This window comes from Sphaerodactylus townsendi, linkage group LG10 (assembly GCF_021028975.2).
Source record: "Sphaerodactylus townsendi isolate TG3544 linkage group LG10, MPM_Stown_v2.3, whole genome shotgun sequence".
Classification (NCBI taxonomy): Eukaryota; Metazoa; Chordata; class Lepidosauria; order Squamata; family Sphaerodactylidae; genus Sphaerodactylus; species Sphaerodactylus townsendi.
Genome location: NC_059434.1, coordinates 50,752,532 through 50,769,295, shown reverse-complemented (window position 1 = coordinate 50,769,295; position 16,764 = coordinate 50,752,532). Strand labels below are relative to the sequence as shown.

The following is a 16,764-nucleotide window of genomic DNA, read 5'->3' as shown; positions in this document are numbered from 1 at the left end:
ACCAGGGGAAAAGCTAAACACCCCCTTTTTTCCTTCCCTTTTCCTGCTGGCTCCCAACAGTTCACACCTGTACGTTTTTCCTCAGCTAAATAACTAGGCTCCAGCCTTCCACTGCTGTAGAGACCAGAAATGGCCACCAGCTCTCTCTACCACAGTGTTCCCTAGCACTCACTGCAGAAGCCAGAGAGGATATCAAGTCCAGCACCTCATACTGCCATTCATTATCAAATGACCTGCCTTAAATTAAGTATAATGGAAAAGTGTGTCACCATTTTTGCTTTTTTTTAAAAAAAAAAGCATAATATTACTCATCTCTAAAGCAAAAAGAATTATTTCAGAACAGTAAAAGCCATTATTTCACCAGTATTTGTGTGGTTATTAATAAGTTTGAGAAAAATCTGGGAGAAATTCAAGGGGTATAGGGGAATATCCATCCCTTAGAATGGTTGATAACTGGCTTAGTACTTGGAAGGTGAAAGTCCACAGTTGCTAAGCATTGAAATATGGCAAATCACTTCTTTGGTCACTTGCCTTGAAAATCTTGTTGGGTCACCATAAGTGGGCTGTGGCTTGATGGCTATTTGGTCAGAAATAAAGAGAAATTGAGGAGCAGGAGAAATATTATTTTGAGGTGTTTCAAGGGAGCCTTGCAGGTGATGTCGGAGATTGCTTGTGTGAATGCTGGAGACAGTGCAGCACAGAGAGAAATTAGTTGTTTGCAGTGACAGAATTCCAATGGCGGTTGCTTGAAAATATAGATTCTCAGCTTCCAAAATCTGACAAGATCAAGCTAGCCTAGGCCATTCAGACTCCATTGTGGATCTGGGACCTCACTTAATGCTACTCTCCTCAAAAAACAAAAGTTTAGGTCTTCTGTCATCAGTTTCACAACACAAAATTCATAGTTTTGTTCTGCGATTTCAACAAGTAGTTATAAAGTGTTCTTACTCAAAGCAGAAAAGCTTATTTGATCTATATCTCCCTTTAGATTGATATTTCATTTTGATATAACAAATGAAGCATTTGCAGTGATGAGCATAGCAAATAAATCATGGTGAGTACTAGCCAGGCAGATCATATAAGTAAGATGGAAACAGACCAGGGAATACTAATAATAAGCACATGATCTGGCACTTAAGCCTCTTCCTAGCAATATTGGGGGTATAAGGAAGAAATCAGAGCAAGAAAAGCTAGACCAGGGGTAGGGAACCTGCGGCTCTCCAGATGTTCAGGAACTACAATTCCCATCAGCCCCTACCAGCATGGCCAATTGGCCATGCTGACAGAGGCTGATGGGAATTGTAGTTCCTGAACATCTGGAGAGCCGCAGGTTCCCTACCCCTGAGCTAGACAGCAATCTGCAGTACAAAATGAAACAGGGCCCTTCAGGAAAAAAATATGGCACTGAATGGATATTTTACAGGACAGGAAATGACAGATGAAAACAGCTGCCAGTAATCCAGGTGCAAATCAAGCACAGATCTGTGTCAGTTCACAAAAACAATCACGAAGTGTACTCCTGTGAATGGTACCACCTATTGTGACAACTTGGGTATACCATGTCCTGATAAAGATTCACAAGAACCAATGTTTGGGCTGTGGAACTTTCTGGATTATTTGTTTCCAATTTTTATCCTGCTCTTCCCATCAAAGTAAGTGGGGAACAATATTCTTTATCATTAAAGAAAGCAGAATGTACAGGCCAATAAAACCAATATTCTATATATATAAAAAGCAAACTGTGACTTTGTTAGTCACGTCCTAATCCGGAAACGCCTGGACAGATCGCCCTGAAATTTACTGCCAACACTTCTCATCCGTGCGAGGGTGTTTTGCACTACTCACAAGGCTCAGGTTACACACCTGAGCCAGGTAAAACTCACAAACAGGGGTGTGATTCGGTGCACATGTGCGAAACCTCCAGCCGGAATGCCTGTGTGACTTACAGCAACCGTTGGACAAAGCCACCCACCCGCCGCCCGAGGAAGCAGCAAGTGGATGGCCCAAAGGAGGAAGCGCCCCGCCCACCGCCGGAAAAACCTCTTCCTCACAGCGGCCCGTCCTGAGGTACAGCAAGTGTGGGAGAAGGCCAGGCGGCCTGCCCCGGAGGAACGCACGACTACAGGGGTGCTGGGAGGCGGTGAGCCAGCCGCCGGGACACTCGGAGGAACAGCCTCGCTGCCCACTGTTGTCCCGGTCTCGGCAGGAGCACGCCCTCGGCCCGCGCAATGCGCACCCTGTAAACCACGGCAGCCCTCCACAAGCATCAGCTCTTCCCTGCCTCAGGATGTGCACAGCCACCGTGGACTACACAGTGTGCGTTGCGCGGGCGAAGGGCGTGCTCCTGCCGAGACCGGGACAGCAGTGGGCGGCAAGGGCCCTGCAGACGCTCCGCAGGGAGGCCGCGACCGGGGACGTCGGTGGAGCTGGTGCCGCCGGACCTCCCTCCTCCAGCAGGGGCCGGGTGTGGCAGTGGCTGCGTTGCTGGTAAGCCACAGCGAAGCATGGCCGGGCCCCGCTAGTAAAACTATAAAACTAAGAATAGCAATATTTCTAAAATACTTTAAAAATGGCACCCTCAGTTTTCCTTGACAAGGGTGAACAAGCAGCAGTAATAGTAAGATATAATGACATAAAAAGGAACAGAACAGAGAAATAAACAGCAGGGAATCATTCCCTGGTAGTGTCCAACAGGAAGGCCAAGTGATATACAACTCATCTCAGTCATAGGCACAGTAGAATATCTCATCTTACAGGCCCTATGGACCTGAGCCATGTCCTGCAGGGCCGAGGACACCAGCACATTGGTTCTAGGTAAGTGCAGTGGGAGACAGTCAGTCAGGTACGATGGTCCCGGATAGGAACAAGCATATAGTAAACCTGGGACAGGAAAAAACCCTGAATACATTGTCAGCATTTTTCAGGGATCTTTTTCACCTAAGAAAGGCAGCAATAAAAGGGAGCTGAAAAATTAGACCCTGAAAAATGCAGATTTTTTGCTGTAGTTGAGGCCCATTGAGCTGCTGCCTTCAAATTAAAAAAAACACACCTCTCCCCTCTCCCTCCCTTACAGCCAGGCCAGGTCAAGCACTAAACTGTATGCATTGCCTCCAAAGTTCACATGAAGTTCACAGCAGTTCAATGCTGGTTCTGGCAAGGCCAAGCCTATAGTTCAACACTGGGATCAGCCTGGCCAGACTCAGTTTTAAACTGCAGGCTTCCTCTAAAGCCTACAGCTTGAAGCTGGACCTAGCCAGGCCAAGTCAAGCATCCAACTACAGGCTTCGCCTGGCTGGGTCCACTTTTATACTGTGGCCTCTGTCTCCAATGGTCATGTCAACTTTGGAGGCAGAGCCAGCAGTTATGCTAGGCCTGACCAGGCCGAGCCCACAGTTAAACGCTGGGCTGCTCTGCTGGGCCCAGCATTCAACTCTGTGCCTGCCTGCCTCTGTTGCCTCCCAGACCCACATGGAGTCCAGAGGCAGGTGTATTTTTCGGGTTCAGGTTTAAAAAATGGAACATGTTCAGATCACCTGAAAAACCTTTGGGGCGGAGGGTTGAAAATGTCTATGTGTCTAACACATCCGAAAAATAACAATTTTTGTTTTGCCCACCCCTAAGCCCAGGCCATTTTCAATTTTTTATCACTAATGCTAAATTGTACAATTTCAGTCTTGAAGATGAGATTTCTTGCAGTAGTTCTTTATTGATCTTGTACTCTGAATTTTGATGCTGTTTGGCTCTTTAATTGTAAAAGGTCACAGGACCCTGATCTACTGAAAGCGAGAAGTAACCTCTACCACAGAATCACTGGATATATGCTAATATATTCTCATGGGTCAAGTAATTACTACAACATGCTATTTGTATTAAATTAAAATTACTAATTTTTCAATCCGTTTTGGATTCAGTCATTTTTGCTTTAAGCAGTTGATAAACATGATGATTTCAAACTAGAAAGGAGTGTTATATGGTCCACAACAACTTAAGTGAACTTATTCATCCAACAATGTGGAATCAACTTTAACAAGCACTACTGTTTTCACAGAGACATTAATTTTCCATTTAAATAGAAAATAGTGTTTCAGGGTCCCTGTACAGCAGGAATTGTAGTGCAGATTTTAATGGGATCTATAGATGCATACGATACTGTGAATGCCTAACATTTGGAGAATGTCTTTCAATGTGAATGTTCATGGTCCCAAACTAATTTTAAATGACAGAACACTGAGTACTGAGTGACTACTGAAAGCTAACATTCTATTGTTGATTCTGTTAGCATTTTTACTATCTGAAATATGGGTAACTATCCATTGTTCAACATTCTTAACATTCATTCTTGAAACTACTAACGTTCAGTTGTGAATGTGGACACTGACCATGTTTTGCACAATCACTAACATAGATACTAGGGGAAGGAACAAAGGTAAAAGTGCCAAAATCCCTTCACAGCTGCAACAACTTAATGCTCCTAAGTCTCTTGCTTTTGTCTTCAAGTATGCATTGGATCAAGCCACTTGATATGGAGCACAATACAATGCATATAAATGGTTTTATGGAACTAAGATGGCAATATTCATTTCCAAGCCATATCCCATAGAGGATCCAGTCCAGTTCAGCTCCAACAAAGCTTGGGAGTCCCAGGCATTCGATCTCAAAAGGAAGAAACAAAAAAGAAAAGAGGAGAAAAATGATATCCTGCTTTATTAGCTTTGATCCATTTTATTAAACTACTTTTTATGTACAGCTTCTCCTATGCTACACTAAAAATACTGGAATTACACAAAGCTGTACAGGAATTGCACCACCATCTTACCTGCTGACATTTCCTCCACAGATGGCTAAGTTACCTACGCAACTCCATGAATGAAAAATGAACAAGAATCTGCTTAACTCTAGAAGGGTGCAGATAAACAGACTTGATAAGAGGAGGAGGATGATTTTGGATTTATACCCCATCTTTCTGTCTTGTAAGGAGTCTCAAAAGCAGCTTACAAACTCCTTCCCTTTATCTCCCCACAAAAAATACCTTGTGAGGTAGGTGAAGCTGAGAGAGTTCTGAGAGAACTATGACTAGCCCAGGGTCACCCAGGAGGCTTCATGTGTAGGAGCAGCAAAACAAATCCAGTTCACCAGATAAGAGTCCACCACTCATGTGGAGCACTGGGGAATCAAACCCAGTTCTCCAGATTAGAGTCTACAACTCTTAACCATTACACCACGATGGCTCTACATAGCAAACAAATCATAAAGTTGCCTTACTGTGGAGCAGAATGTTTGCAAGCCAAGTGGCCATTCTTATGAGTATACCTTGACAGTTGTTCTGTGCAGTTGGCACTGTCTGTAACTGTCAGCTCTACAAAGGCACACTGCTATCCATTCACCCGTCACTAATTTTATCAACATAATTCACTAGGTGAAAGAGCTCTGGCTTAATAGGCAAGCAAGGAAGCAGAGTAACATATCATCAGTGCTCTTGATCTTATTTACTGCGGTATTTGTGCTTCCTAGCAGGGATTGCAAGTTAATTTTCGGCCACAGGTAATGGTTATACCAGTCAGTGAAAAAGAGTTAGAAACATTGCAAAGCTACAAACCACAGGTTGAAGCAGAAACAGTCTAAAAAGGCTTTAACACTCAGATACATTTAGGATTGAAATAAAACTGGAGCTGAAGTCTCATGAACTGAACTCAAAGCCCAAAAATGGATGCAACACCAGCAGATCCAAGTGTTTTCACTTCAAACTTCAGGTTATCATGAAGAAACCAGGAACAGTGCTAATCTGGTACCTTTTTAGCCCTGAATTGGCCTAGTTACAGCCGCTATCTTTGAACAAAATGGATTTCAGACCCTGACATCAGAAATTGTGACTTCTGTTGAGACTGCAACACTGATTGGTATGCATTCCATGAAGAACATCTAACCGCAAACAGATATAAACATTGGAAAAGCATCTCTTAATATTGAAAGAAAATTTTTGCTTGGGAAGCAACTTAAATAAAGCTTGTCCTAGTGGAATTATACAACAGAAGACCCCTCCTACGAGATAATCCCGATGATGTTTGATCCCACATGTTATAGGGTGAGGAAAAGCAAGGGCTGCTGGATTTTTGATCTCATTCTGTGTGACTGTTCCAGTGGCTGTGGGTGAACCCATGGATTCAGCTGAAAAAGCTCAGAAATTGGTATGTCACCTTTGCTAACTGAATTAAGATAAGCAGCTGCTTAGATGCTGTGAGAACCAGACTACACAGCATGGGGTTCTGCACAAAACCCATCCCCTTGACTGTTTGGCACATACAAATCATGCTATACAGAAATAGTTTTTCTTGAGCCTCAAGTTGAAACTTGGCACTGGAAGTTCCCAGAATGCACAGCTGATTGCTGACATGTCTGCACCTATTTCACCACCAGCATGGTGTGGTGGTTAAGAGAAGGTGCACTCTAATGATTCCCCACTCTGCCACTCGAGCTGTGGAGGCTTATCTGGTGAATCAGATTAGTTTGTACACTCCAACACATGCCATCTGGGTGACCTTGGGCTAGTCACAGTTCTTCAGTGCTCTCTCAGCTCCACCCACCTGAGAGGGTGTTGGTTATGAGGGGGGAAGGGAAAGGAGATTGTAAGCCCCTTTGAGTCTCCTACAGGAGAGAAAGGGGGGATATACTGTAAATCTGAACTCTTCTTCTTATAGAATGGAAACCATCTTGATAATGCCTCTAATCAAACAGAGACCATACGTGAGAATAGGCTTTGATCAACTTGGAATCCACCTCCCTATGGATCCACCCTGCTACCTCCAGGTCTTTAGAGACCTATTTCTAGAATTTGGAATGTTTGGGATCCATTCTCTTGAACAGTTTTCCCCAGTTGGATTTCTGGTCTTTATTGCTTCAATTTTTGTTCTTCCCATGTGGAAGAAATACCTTTTAAAGGTTTTCTTTTTAAGCACCAAGGAACTTTGAGTCTGGACAGACCTATCTTATAGCTCCAGGTCACAAGCTGCTGGGCTTTGCCTCTCCTCTTTCTATTTCTCAGGACTAAGGCCTGAGAATAGGGTTGGCAGACATGACCTGGCAACGAGCAGGAGATGGGGAAAAGTGAAAATTTACCACAAAAGGTACTGGCATAGAGCCCGGGCAACACTCTAGCACTCTATAAAGTTTTGGGGCGAGGTTTCCAACATTTTGGGATAAGGGCTAGAGTGTTGTCCCAGCGAGATGCCTGCATTTCCGGGTTGCACCAGAAATTACATCATCATGCATGATGACAACCGTTGCCTTCCCCATTTGTCCAGCCTGTTTCTGTCTGCTGACTAGCTGAGCATCAACAGGCAGTAGCCAAAACTGCCAGGAGGTTGTTCAGCTTAAGTGAGACTGGCAGGCCAAGCTGACAGGCCCTGTGAGGGTCCTGTCTCTTCAACCTTCCTGAGCCCTTGGATAGGCAGCTATGAAACTGCATCAACTTGCTTGCTCAGAAACTGAACTAACACTGGTAGGACAGGAGGGTGGTAAAGTGGCAATTATTGGTTTAACATTTAGAATGACTAATAGGAATTATGTCTGCTCTTATGTTTTCAATCTTTTGCACAAGTATATTTATGATGACTAGCAGTTTATGGTACATTTTTCTCTGCTACTTAATATGTCCTCTACTGGTTCAAAACTTGTATTTATTTACTAATGCTTCAGCACTGTTTATCTGTTTATATTACTTTCTTTAGCTATCCGCATCTTTCTGATGGTTGTATCAGTGCTCTTTTAAAATTTGAATTCCTGCGCCATGCACCTAATTCAGTTTGCAGTTCACTTCAGTAGTGTTTTCACTGCCTTCCAATGAACCACTTAATGCATATCAGTTAACACTTTGGAGTTTGTGTTTCCCTACTGACAGTCATGTAGCCAGTGGGGTGATAAAAAGAACCCACAGGAACAGAAGTTTCCTCCTTAAGCAGGCAGAATTATTAGACGGGGTCTACTCAAAGCTGCAAAAAGAGAATACAGATTAGGCATTTTCCCCCTATCAGGCACTCTTCTAATACCAAAGTTGTCTAAAGGAAAACTGACATTGGGAGGCAGAAACAATATACAGGAGCAAATCACAGGTGTACAGGGGGAGTGTTCTGTGTGCTTTTCTTGTTAAAACTAGACACACCCCACTTGAAGCTTATATGTGATTACAGCAGATGTGGGCTAAGGACATCTTCTAACACTAGGTCTAATTTATCCCTCAAAGAATTATTAGCATCTATAGTTATAAGAATAAAAAAGAATAGGTGAGGGAAAAGTTTTCCAAAAAGCCTTCCCTTGTTATGGGGGAGGCAGGGAGGGAGGGTGAATGGTCACCAGGATTGGGACAAGGAGAATGCAGGGAAATCGACCAGGTGAAAGGTCAATTCTCACTACAAGTAACCAGGAGCTACAAGAAAACCCTGGAGAATCACTGTCACATGGAAGGCAACTGAAGTTGGAAGGTGAGGCAAGATGCTGATTAAAGCTTCACTGAAAATGCATGCCTGTTTATCATGTAGTCTGAACTAAGCACAATGTTCCCTAACTTCACCATTCTGTTTCATTCAAACAGGGACATATTCAGCAATGCTGGGATTAAGAACACAATTGAGACTCAGTGAAACAAGCCACAGAATGACGTACGGAAGAACACTCCATCAAACTCCATCCTTAAAAATAGGATACTGAATTTTTAAAAGAAAGAATCCATCTAGCAAGTTCAGTCCATTTCCAGGGTGCCTGATATGACAGAATACTGGTGTTACTTCCATTGAGAGCAGAACTGCAACACTATGTACTCTGACTGGGGACAAATCCCTTACAATTCACTAGCACTTACTTACAAGTGCATCTGCCAATCTTTATCTAAATATTTCCCTATATTAAATTACGAATCTTTCTCCAATGGAAGGGAACTGCTGAATCCTGTCCTCAGTTTCCATGCTCTGTATTCTTTCAACTAAATCCCATGTATTATTTCTGTCTTCAGAATGCCTCAAAGAAATTCACTACAGAGATAGCAAGTAAATATTTGATAAGTCTTAATTTTACAACCACCTTTTTCAGAATGCCCTCACCAGGCTGGCCCGATCTCATCAGATTTCAGAAGCTAAGCAGGATTAGTCCTGGCTAGCATTCAGATGGGACACCAAGGAAATCCAGTCACTATACTGAGAAGGCAATAGCAAATCACCTTTGTTAGTCTCTTCCCTTGAAAACCCTATGGTTGTCATAAGATGTCTGTGATCTGACAGCACTTTACACATACACATTGTCAGAGTGGACTGTGATTTTAAATGCCAGCATTTCCTGCTCACATTGTTAAAGGTGTATTATTTTACATTAATGCTGACTTCTGGGGAAAACTTTATCCTGGGAAGCCCTAAATAACCATACACACATACCGGTACCTCACTCTCTTATTTGTGAAAAATGAAATGGCCCTTACTGTTGTGTTACTTCTGGTATGAGCTAGAAAACAATGAAATGCAGGGACATAAGCAAAAGAAGGTTGTTGAATGGTTTCAGGAATACAGCATAAGGCCCTGCTCTGTGAGGAATTAGTCTGTCAAGATACAGCATGCTCTGCAGGTCATTGGCACATTAAGTACTAACATGCTTTAGTAGCTGAGAAGAGGCAATACCAGTTTTCCACAAGATGCTCCCCAGCCGGCTCCAGTCCCACAAAGATTTGCAGTCCAACTAATTAACTTATAGTTTTGAGCTGCAGAATGTTGCCATGAGCATTCTCAATACAAAATCTGTCTTTTAATATGAGGATCAGATGAAGTAAGTCTGTTTTGCTTCTTAAAATATGCCACAGTGAACCCCAGGCCATGCAAAATACAGTTTATGCCTCCCCAAAAATAACTCAAACATGACAAAACGCTCTCTGGTAAGGCATGTAAGCTTGCTGGGTGACCTTGGGCCAGTCACATACCCTAAGCCTAACCAGTTTCATGGGGCTGTTGGGAGGTTTGACACTTTGGACTCCCACTGAGGAAAACTGGGCATAAATGAAGTGCACAAATGATTATGGTAACTTATATCTATTCTAATTTGCAAAGATGCCAAGGAAGGGGTATGGCTGTCCTGTTTCTGAGTTCTATTGACTGACACAAAAAAGGGGTATATATTCACCACTACTCATGATTGTGGTAGAAGGGAGGTACACTTTATCAAATTCATGAAACCACACATAAATTGAATTTAGAGACATGGGAAAGTCCATGTCCACTGTACGTAGCTGCCTGTTTTTCTTTAGAAATGTCCTTCACACAGGCAACTGGTGTCATCCTTAAAGCCTTCCTTACATTGCAGTGTTTGTAAACAATATGTGAACTGCAAAATGCACACTGCTATGCAATGATCCCTAACATACAACATAAATCAAGTGCCAAAGGACTTCTATCTCATGGACAATGACACAATTTAACGACTTCTAGTAGGGAGAAATATTCAGTAAGGAGGGTGAACTGTAAATTGGATGAAACTCCCAAAGAAGAACACTACTGAAAAAAAGGAAGGTTTTATTCGAAAATGAGTAGTTTCAACGAAAACCAAACATTTTGATAATAGCAGCATGTTATTTCTGCAGCATGTTATTTCTGTAAGCAGAAGCCATGGGGGGAGGTGTGACTTCTCAGCACAATTCGCCTCATTTCCATGGCACAGGGATTCATCAAACATAACCGACACCATATAGGACTGGCTAAAAAAAACCCTAGCGCCACGCTCAGCGTCAGTTTAAAAGAGAGAGATGGACGCCTTCAGTTATATTTTTAAAGGGCCGAGAAGGGAGACATTCTGGCGCAAGCACCAGCACGAAACAGCTGAGCTACCGCAGCTTCAGTGCAGCACATTCACGAAACCTCCGAGTCCGTAGAGGGCCAGATCAGGCTACAGCGCGCAGGCTTTTGGGCTTCCTGTCAGTGAGTCCTACGCCGCCCTTTGTGCTTTTTTGGGACTCGCCGAGTCTCCCTCCCTCCCTTTTCCTCCTGCCTAGTTAAGCCACCGCCGTCGAGGAGCCTCCGCACGTCTTCCTGCCAGCCTGCTCCGCTCTCCTCTCCACCTACTTCTTGGAGAAGCCCCGCCGCCGCCTGCGCCCAGGGGCGTTCCCCCGCGCCGCAGCCTCCTTTCCTCTGCCTAGCAAAGAAGATGGGAGGTTTCCAGCACGGAGCGCCGCCGCGCTCTTCTACAAGGGGGGGGGGGCGCGTCACTGACTTGATTGCTCGGCTCCCCCCCCCCCGTCTCCCCCCACCCGTCTCCCCCCACCCGGGCGGTCGATAGGGCAGACAAAGCGCCTCCGCTGTCAGGAGGCGGGGAAGGTGCAGCGCGCTCCGCCCGCGGGTCGCCACAGAGCTGGCCTTTTACACAGCAGTCGGTGGGAGGGAAGTAGGGAGGCGGCACCACAAAGCAGGCGGAGGGGGCGCTTTTGGAAGAGCCCCAATCAACAAATTGTCCCTGTCTTTACATGGGAGGAGCCGACGGCACCGGCAGCTTGGAGGAGGAGGAGAGCGCTACCCTTCCTCGCTTCATCCCAGCACCGCAACCCCCTCCCCAAGCTCTCGGACTGCCTTTGCGGCTGACCCCGCCGCCAGTCCGCGCCCTCCAGGCCTCCCACCTCCTAGGGGAGGGACGGGTGCGGCTTTATCGAGCAGGCACCAGCTGGTGTGTGCGGCTTTGAGACACGGATCTTCCGCCTCCCTCCCAGCTAAGCCACCAAGCACCTCCCGTCCAACACGACTAGCCCTGCACGGGCGGGAGGAAATTACCCACGAAGCTAGCCCAGCCGCGCTTCCCGGGTGCAAACAACTGTCTTCGGAAAGCGAGGCTCTAATGGCCGGGAGTGAGGGGGCGGGGAGAAGCTGCCTGCTATTAAGAGAGTAATAGGCTGGGGGAGGGCTTGTACATAGTTGGGGGTCTTTTACAGGGACCGGTAGTAGCCCGTTTGGAGCCTAGTGAAGCGGCCTCATTAGAACTGGTAGACTTCATTCATAAAGCCGAGAATAAAATCGCCGCCCCAGTAAGTAACGCCAGACCCCACTGAGGTCACCCCGCAGCACCTCCAAACCTACACCGGGACCGCTGCCAGACGGCACCGACTCCTCCGTGTAGGCAACTAGAAGCCAGGCAAGCCGGAAGGGCAACCAACTGACAACAAATCTGGACAACACCCCCCGACGTCCTCTCGTTTGCGAGAGCCAAGAAAGGAAATTTTAGCTACTTATTCCACGCTCACACTTAGGAGGGGGAGTTCCCTAATGAAGCCAACATCGACTAGGGAGCCGCTGGGTAGATTACGTGCACTTTTGTTTCAACACGCCAACCCTGGATTCCCTCCTGTCCTTTATCATCAAGACGAGCCTGGGTGTGCCTAGACAGCCGCCACTTCCTACTCGCAGTCATTACGCCACCGGCGCATTTAATTCCCACCCCTTTGCTGTTCTCTGCTAAGCCTCTTAAAAGGCCAAGGAAACTTTAGAATTTTTAAAAAAAGAAACGCAAAGCCCGGCCCAGGCGGCTGCTGATTGGCTGGAGCGAGTTTAAAGGGATCCTGATTGGGCGGTTCCACACCGCACACACGCGGAGGCTCCCAGCCGAGGAAGAACCTGCCCAACTTCTCTTCCCGGGGGCTGTCACTCCCGCGAGCCAAAGCCAGCCTCCCCTTCTCTCTCCCCAGCTGGATTTAAAGAGACAGCCCGCACCCTTGCAGACGCGCGTGTCTTTTATAACGCTTATTTCCATGCAGGCGCCCGCCGCCCCCAATTTTTCAAAAGCACCCCTCCAACGTGTCATGATTTATTTTGGCCTGGAGTTGACCAGAGGGGGCGGGACCGGTAGTTGGAAGATTCATTCCTTGGATACTTTTTTTAAAGGGAGAGAGCATTAAGTGACGTTGGGTCGGGAGGCAAACTTCCCCCCGGTGGCACAAGCCGGTGTTAAGTCAGAGGCGGGTGGGGGACGAGGAGCTAGCCCGCCTCGGCCACCCGCACAGATTGCGTTCCTGTTCTGCAACTAGTCCGTCGGCTTCCTGGATTCCCTTCTTGGTTATAGGACCAAAGTTTCCTCTCTCCGCCCATCGCCGGGCTTCAGCCAAGCATCCCTCTTCTCTTCTCCCCTCCCAAACTCCTACATCCGAGCAGCGAGCACGCCGAAGGAAAGAGCGCCAGCCCACAGGTGTTCCGCCGCCGCGCCCCCCCCCCCCCGACTCGCCTTCCCGCCCCCTTACCATGATCAGCGTGTGGTTCCTCTGCTCGGTCGCGGCACACTCGGCATCTTGCGGCTGCTTGCTGGAGAGCTGCTGCTGCTTGGTGCCACCGGCTCCAGCACCCGCTTTCTTGGCCCTTTGCTCCAGGGTGCGCTGGTAGAGGCTGACCGTGTCCCTTCGCTCGAGCTCCAGCTGCTCGGCCTGTGCTTGCTGGTACCTGCTCTCGCAGTTGACGTGGTGCCTCCTGCAGCCCTCGATGCGCTGCCTTAGCCTCTCCACCACCGTGCTGTGCTTGGGGATGCCGCCGCTCCCGTTAGCGCCTCCGCCGCCGCCGTGAGGAGCGCCGTTCCCGGGCAGAGGGCCGTGGGGAGCGCCGGTCACGCCGGCCCCACCGAGGTTGCCGCTCAGGTTATTGTTGAGGCAAAGGTTGCTGCTGCCGTTCGCGGCGGCAGCGGGGGCTGGAAAATCCCCCATCCCTTTCTCCGTGCACACTATTTTGGAAGAACTTTTGCCCCCCCACCCTTCTCTGACACGCGGGCGCCACACACCAGGCACGAACACGAGGGTCCTCCGGACGGGATACTCTTTAGCGGACCATGGACGCAGCGGAGGCCAGCAAATGCCGGGGGGGGGGTGAGGTCCCAAAGCCCCCTTTCTCTTCCTCGGTTGTAGATCCTCTCCGGCAGAGGGCAAGGGCAATCACAAAAACGACCCAAAGCAAACCCAGAAGGTGGTGCTGTGAGGTTATCACCAGACAATCAACAAACACAGAAGGAATCCCAACAAACTGAGCAGCGGCAGTTCGGTGGCAAACTCCGGGGAGGAGAGCTTCCTCTCCCCCCCCCTTTATTTCTTTGTCTTTCTCTTTTTAATAATCCATTATTTCCAAACCAAAATCCGGACCGAAAACCTTCCTGGTCTCCCCCGTGTATTAAAAGCGCGACCGTGAGCCACGCACCCACATGCGCCCATAGAGAGGAATCTTTCCACGCTCACACTTCTCTAGACACACTCGTAGCTACACACAGACACCGGCGGGCACGCACACGCACACAACCCCGCACTCACACGCCACAGCATCAGGAGGCAGGCAGAGTCGCTTTCTGATTGTGTTTCCTTGCCAGGAAGGGGGAGAAAAAAGTTTGGGTGTTTATGCCGCACCGTGTTCTCAAAAGTACTTTAGTTGCTCAGTGGTACTGCAACAGGAACCTTTGTTTAAAAAAAGCAAATCCTCCAGCTGGGGGGGGGGGGGAGTCAACACGTGAACAAATCCGGGGCGCGATCTGCAAAAGTCGCTCTCCGAAGTCTGCCGCCAGCCGTCCGCCGAGCTGCTCCACGGGCAGCCGAGTGCGCCGCCGCTTCGCTGGCTGCTTCTCCTCCTGCCACCATCACAATGATCAGGCGCTCTCCACCTCCTCCTCCTCCATGCCAGCGGAGTGATACCAGGACAAGCGCGCTCAATAAACAGAGCAGAAGCGGCGGCGGCGGCTCCCAGCTCCTCCAGGCCGTCAAGCAGACCCGGGGACAAGGTGCAAAACCCGGCCCGGACCTTTTAACCGGCAGGAACGGACACTACCATCCCCCACCGCTTCCCCCTTTCCGGCTCCCACTACTTGTTACCTTGGGCGGAAAATCAGAACTGCCAGGACGGAGCAAGAAAGATCCGAAGGGAAGCCGGGGATGGAGTCAACTTTTGACCTGTGTGTGTGCGCGCGCGCGCGGGTGTGTGCAATGTGCGTGCCTGTTTGTGTCCGGTTTCCTTATTCAGTGCAAGGCGAGGCTGTGGCTCAGGCGAGCCTAAATTGTTACGTCTTTGATAGTAAGGGCTCTGGCGTGACCGCGCAAAAAAGAAGCGGCGGATGGCGTTGGTGCTTCGTTGTTTGTCAATTTTTTTCCACGTGGAAAAGTTCAGGGGGAGAATGTTTTAAAATGAAACACACACACACACATACTGTGCCGCATTTCAAATATCCACTTTGAACAAACTCTTTTGCAGCCAGGGGCGAACCTGGGCAAACTGGAGCCAGGGGACAAAACCTGAGTTTGGCAAACCCCCCCCCCCCCCCCGCCGGCGAATGGGCAGCCACCCTCCCCCACCATGAACAAACAATTATTTTTTTGCACCAGCTCACAAAACACCTCCCACTCCCATCAAAACATACATGGCTCTCTCCCCACCAACTCTTTTCCTAATTTCCTAGTCACAACAACCCTATGAGGTAGGCTGTTAGCCTGAGAAACAACTCCAAGCCAGTGCAAGTGGGTATTAAGCATGTAAATCTCTCACAAACCACCCCCAGCAAAACATTTACCAAACAAATGTCAGCATCATCTCTCACAAAACACCTCCAGTGGAATCACACTCTCCAAACAAGCATCACTTTCAACTGGTGCTTAAACTAGGGGAGCCCTAGATTCTTTTCTTTTAAATCCACCTTTAAAGGAGAATCTGGGGTCTCCTCGGGTTAAAAACAAAAATTGGAAAGTGATTCTGTTTGGGGGTGGAGATTCAGATGAAACAAATAGCAGATTTGGCTGGAATCTGGCAAATTTAAAGGCACATTTTGGGACAAAAAAATTGTCCAATTATGTCCCTCCTAAATATGAACAAATGTGAATGCAAGGTATTTGGGCTTTTGGGGTATTTTTGGTTTTTTTCGGCCTGCAGGGAGGGCATTTTTAAAGCTAACACCTAACCATGATTTCAGTGGCATCATCCAGAGACTGCCCTGATGATAATTTCACTCCAAGTTTCAGGATGTTTGGTTCAGGGGCAGCAAAGTTGGACGCCCAAATGGAATCGCCCTTCCCATCCCCATTTCTGGTTCTTCAAATGGGCAGTTAACAGGAGATGGGGGGGTTACCCATTTGAGGGACCATAACTTTGATCCCCCTGAACCTAACTTCACCAAACTTTGGGTGGCATCATAAGAATAGTTAACAAATGGGATACCCCTGAAATTTTGGTATCAAATTAGCTTTAAAGTAATACACCCCTTTACAAGGTGTGCACCCCAAGAAAGTTGCCCAAGATTCTTTGTTTTGCAGTGACTTTGCTCCATTGTAGCCAACTGGGAATTTCTAAGGCAGGCTGCACATTTCTGAAGATAGAGGCACCAGACTTTCAAGGTGGCTCCAGGAAGCCCTCCTGGTAATAGCATCCAGGCATAGAGACCTTTGCTTCTGAGGGTTCAATTTTATGGGCCCCCAAAAGGCTTATTTTGTTTCCATGCTCTGCCCATGAAGTCTCATGCGGGCTGAGTTCTCTCAGAACTCTCTCAACTCTGTCCCTCCAGAAGCAAAGCTCACCAAGCTTGGATGCTATTACCCAAAGCCTCTTGGAGCCACCTTGAAAGTCTGGCGCCTCTATCTTAAAAAATGTGTGGTCAGTGCTTACACACTCAGAAATTCCCCAGAATCTGCCAGGCTCTTCAGCAAGTTCTATGGTGGGAAACATTATTTTTCCCACCATAGACTTCAATGGGGCTTTCTGTTATGCCCAGCTGGCGTTGTGGTAGAGGTTTCAACATGAGGTAATGTGG

At 47.5% G+C, this 16,764-nt stretch overlaps 1 protein-coding gene across 1 annotated transcript in view; it reads right to left on the bottom strand.

Annotated features, from left to right (window-relative positions):
• Positions 1 to 14,846, bottom strand: part of MAML3 (mastermind like transcriptional coactivator 3) — a 331,711-nt gene extending 316,865 nt beyond the window's left edge. The window contains exon 1 of the mRNA XM_048509231.1: positions 13,244 to 14,846. Within this exon, the coding sequence (XP_048365188.1) occupies positions 13,244 to 13,696 (453 nt within the window). The 5' untranslated portion in view covers positions 13,697 to 14,846. The remainder of the gene's footprint in view (positions 1 to 13,243) is intronic.
• Between the last annotated feature and the right edge of the window lie 1,918 nt (positions 14,847 to 16,764).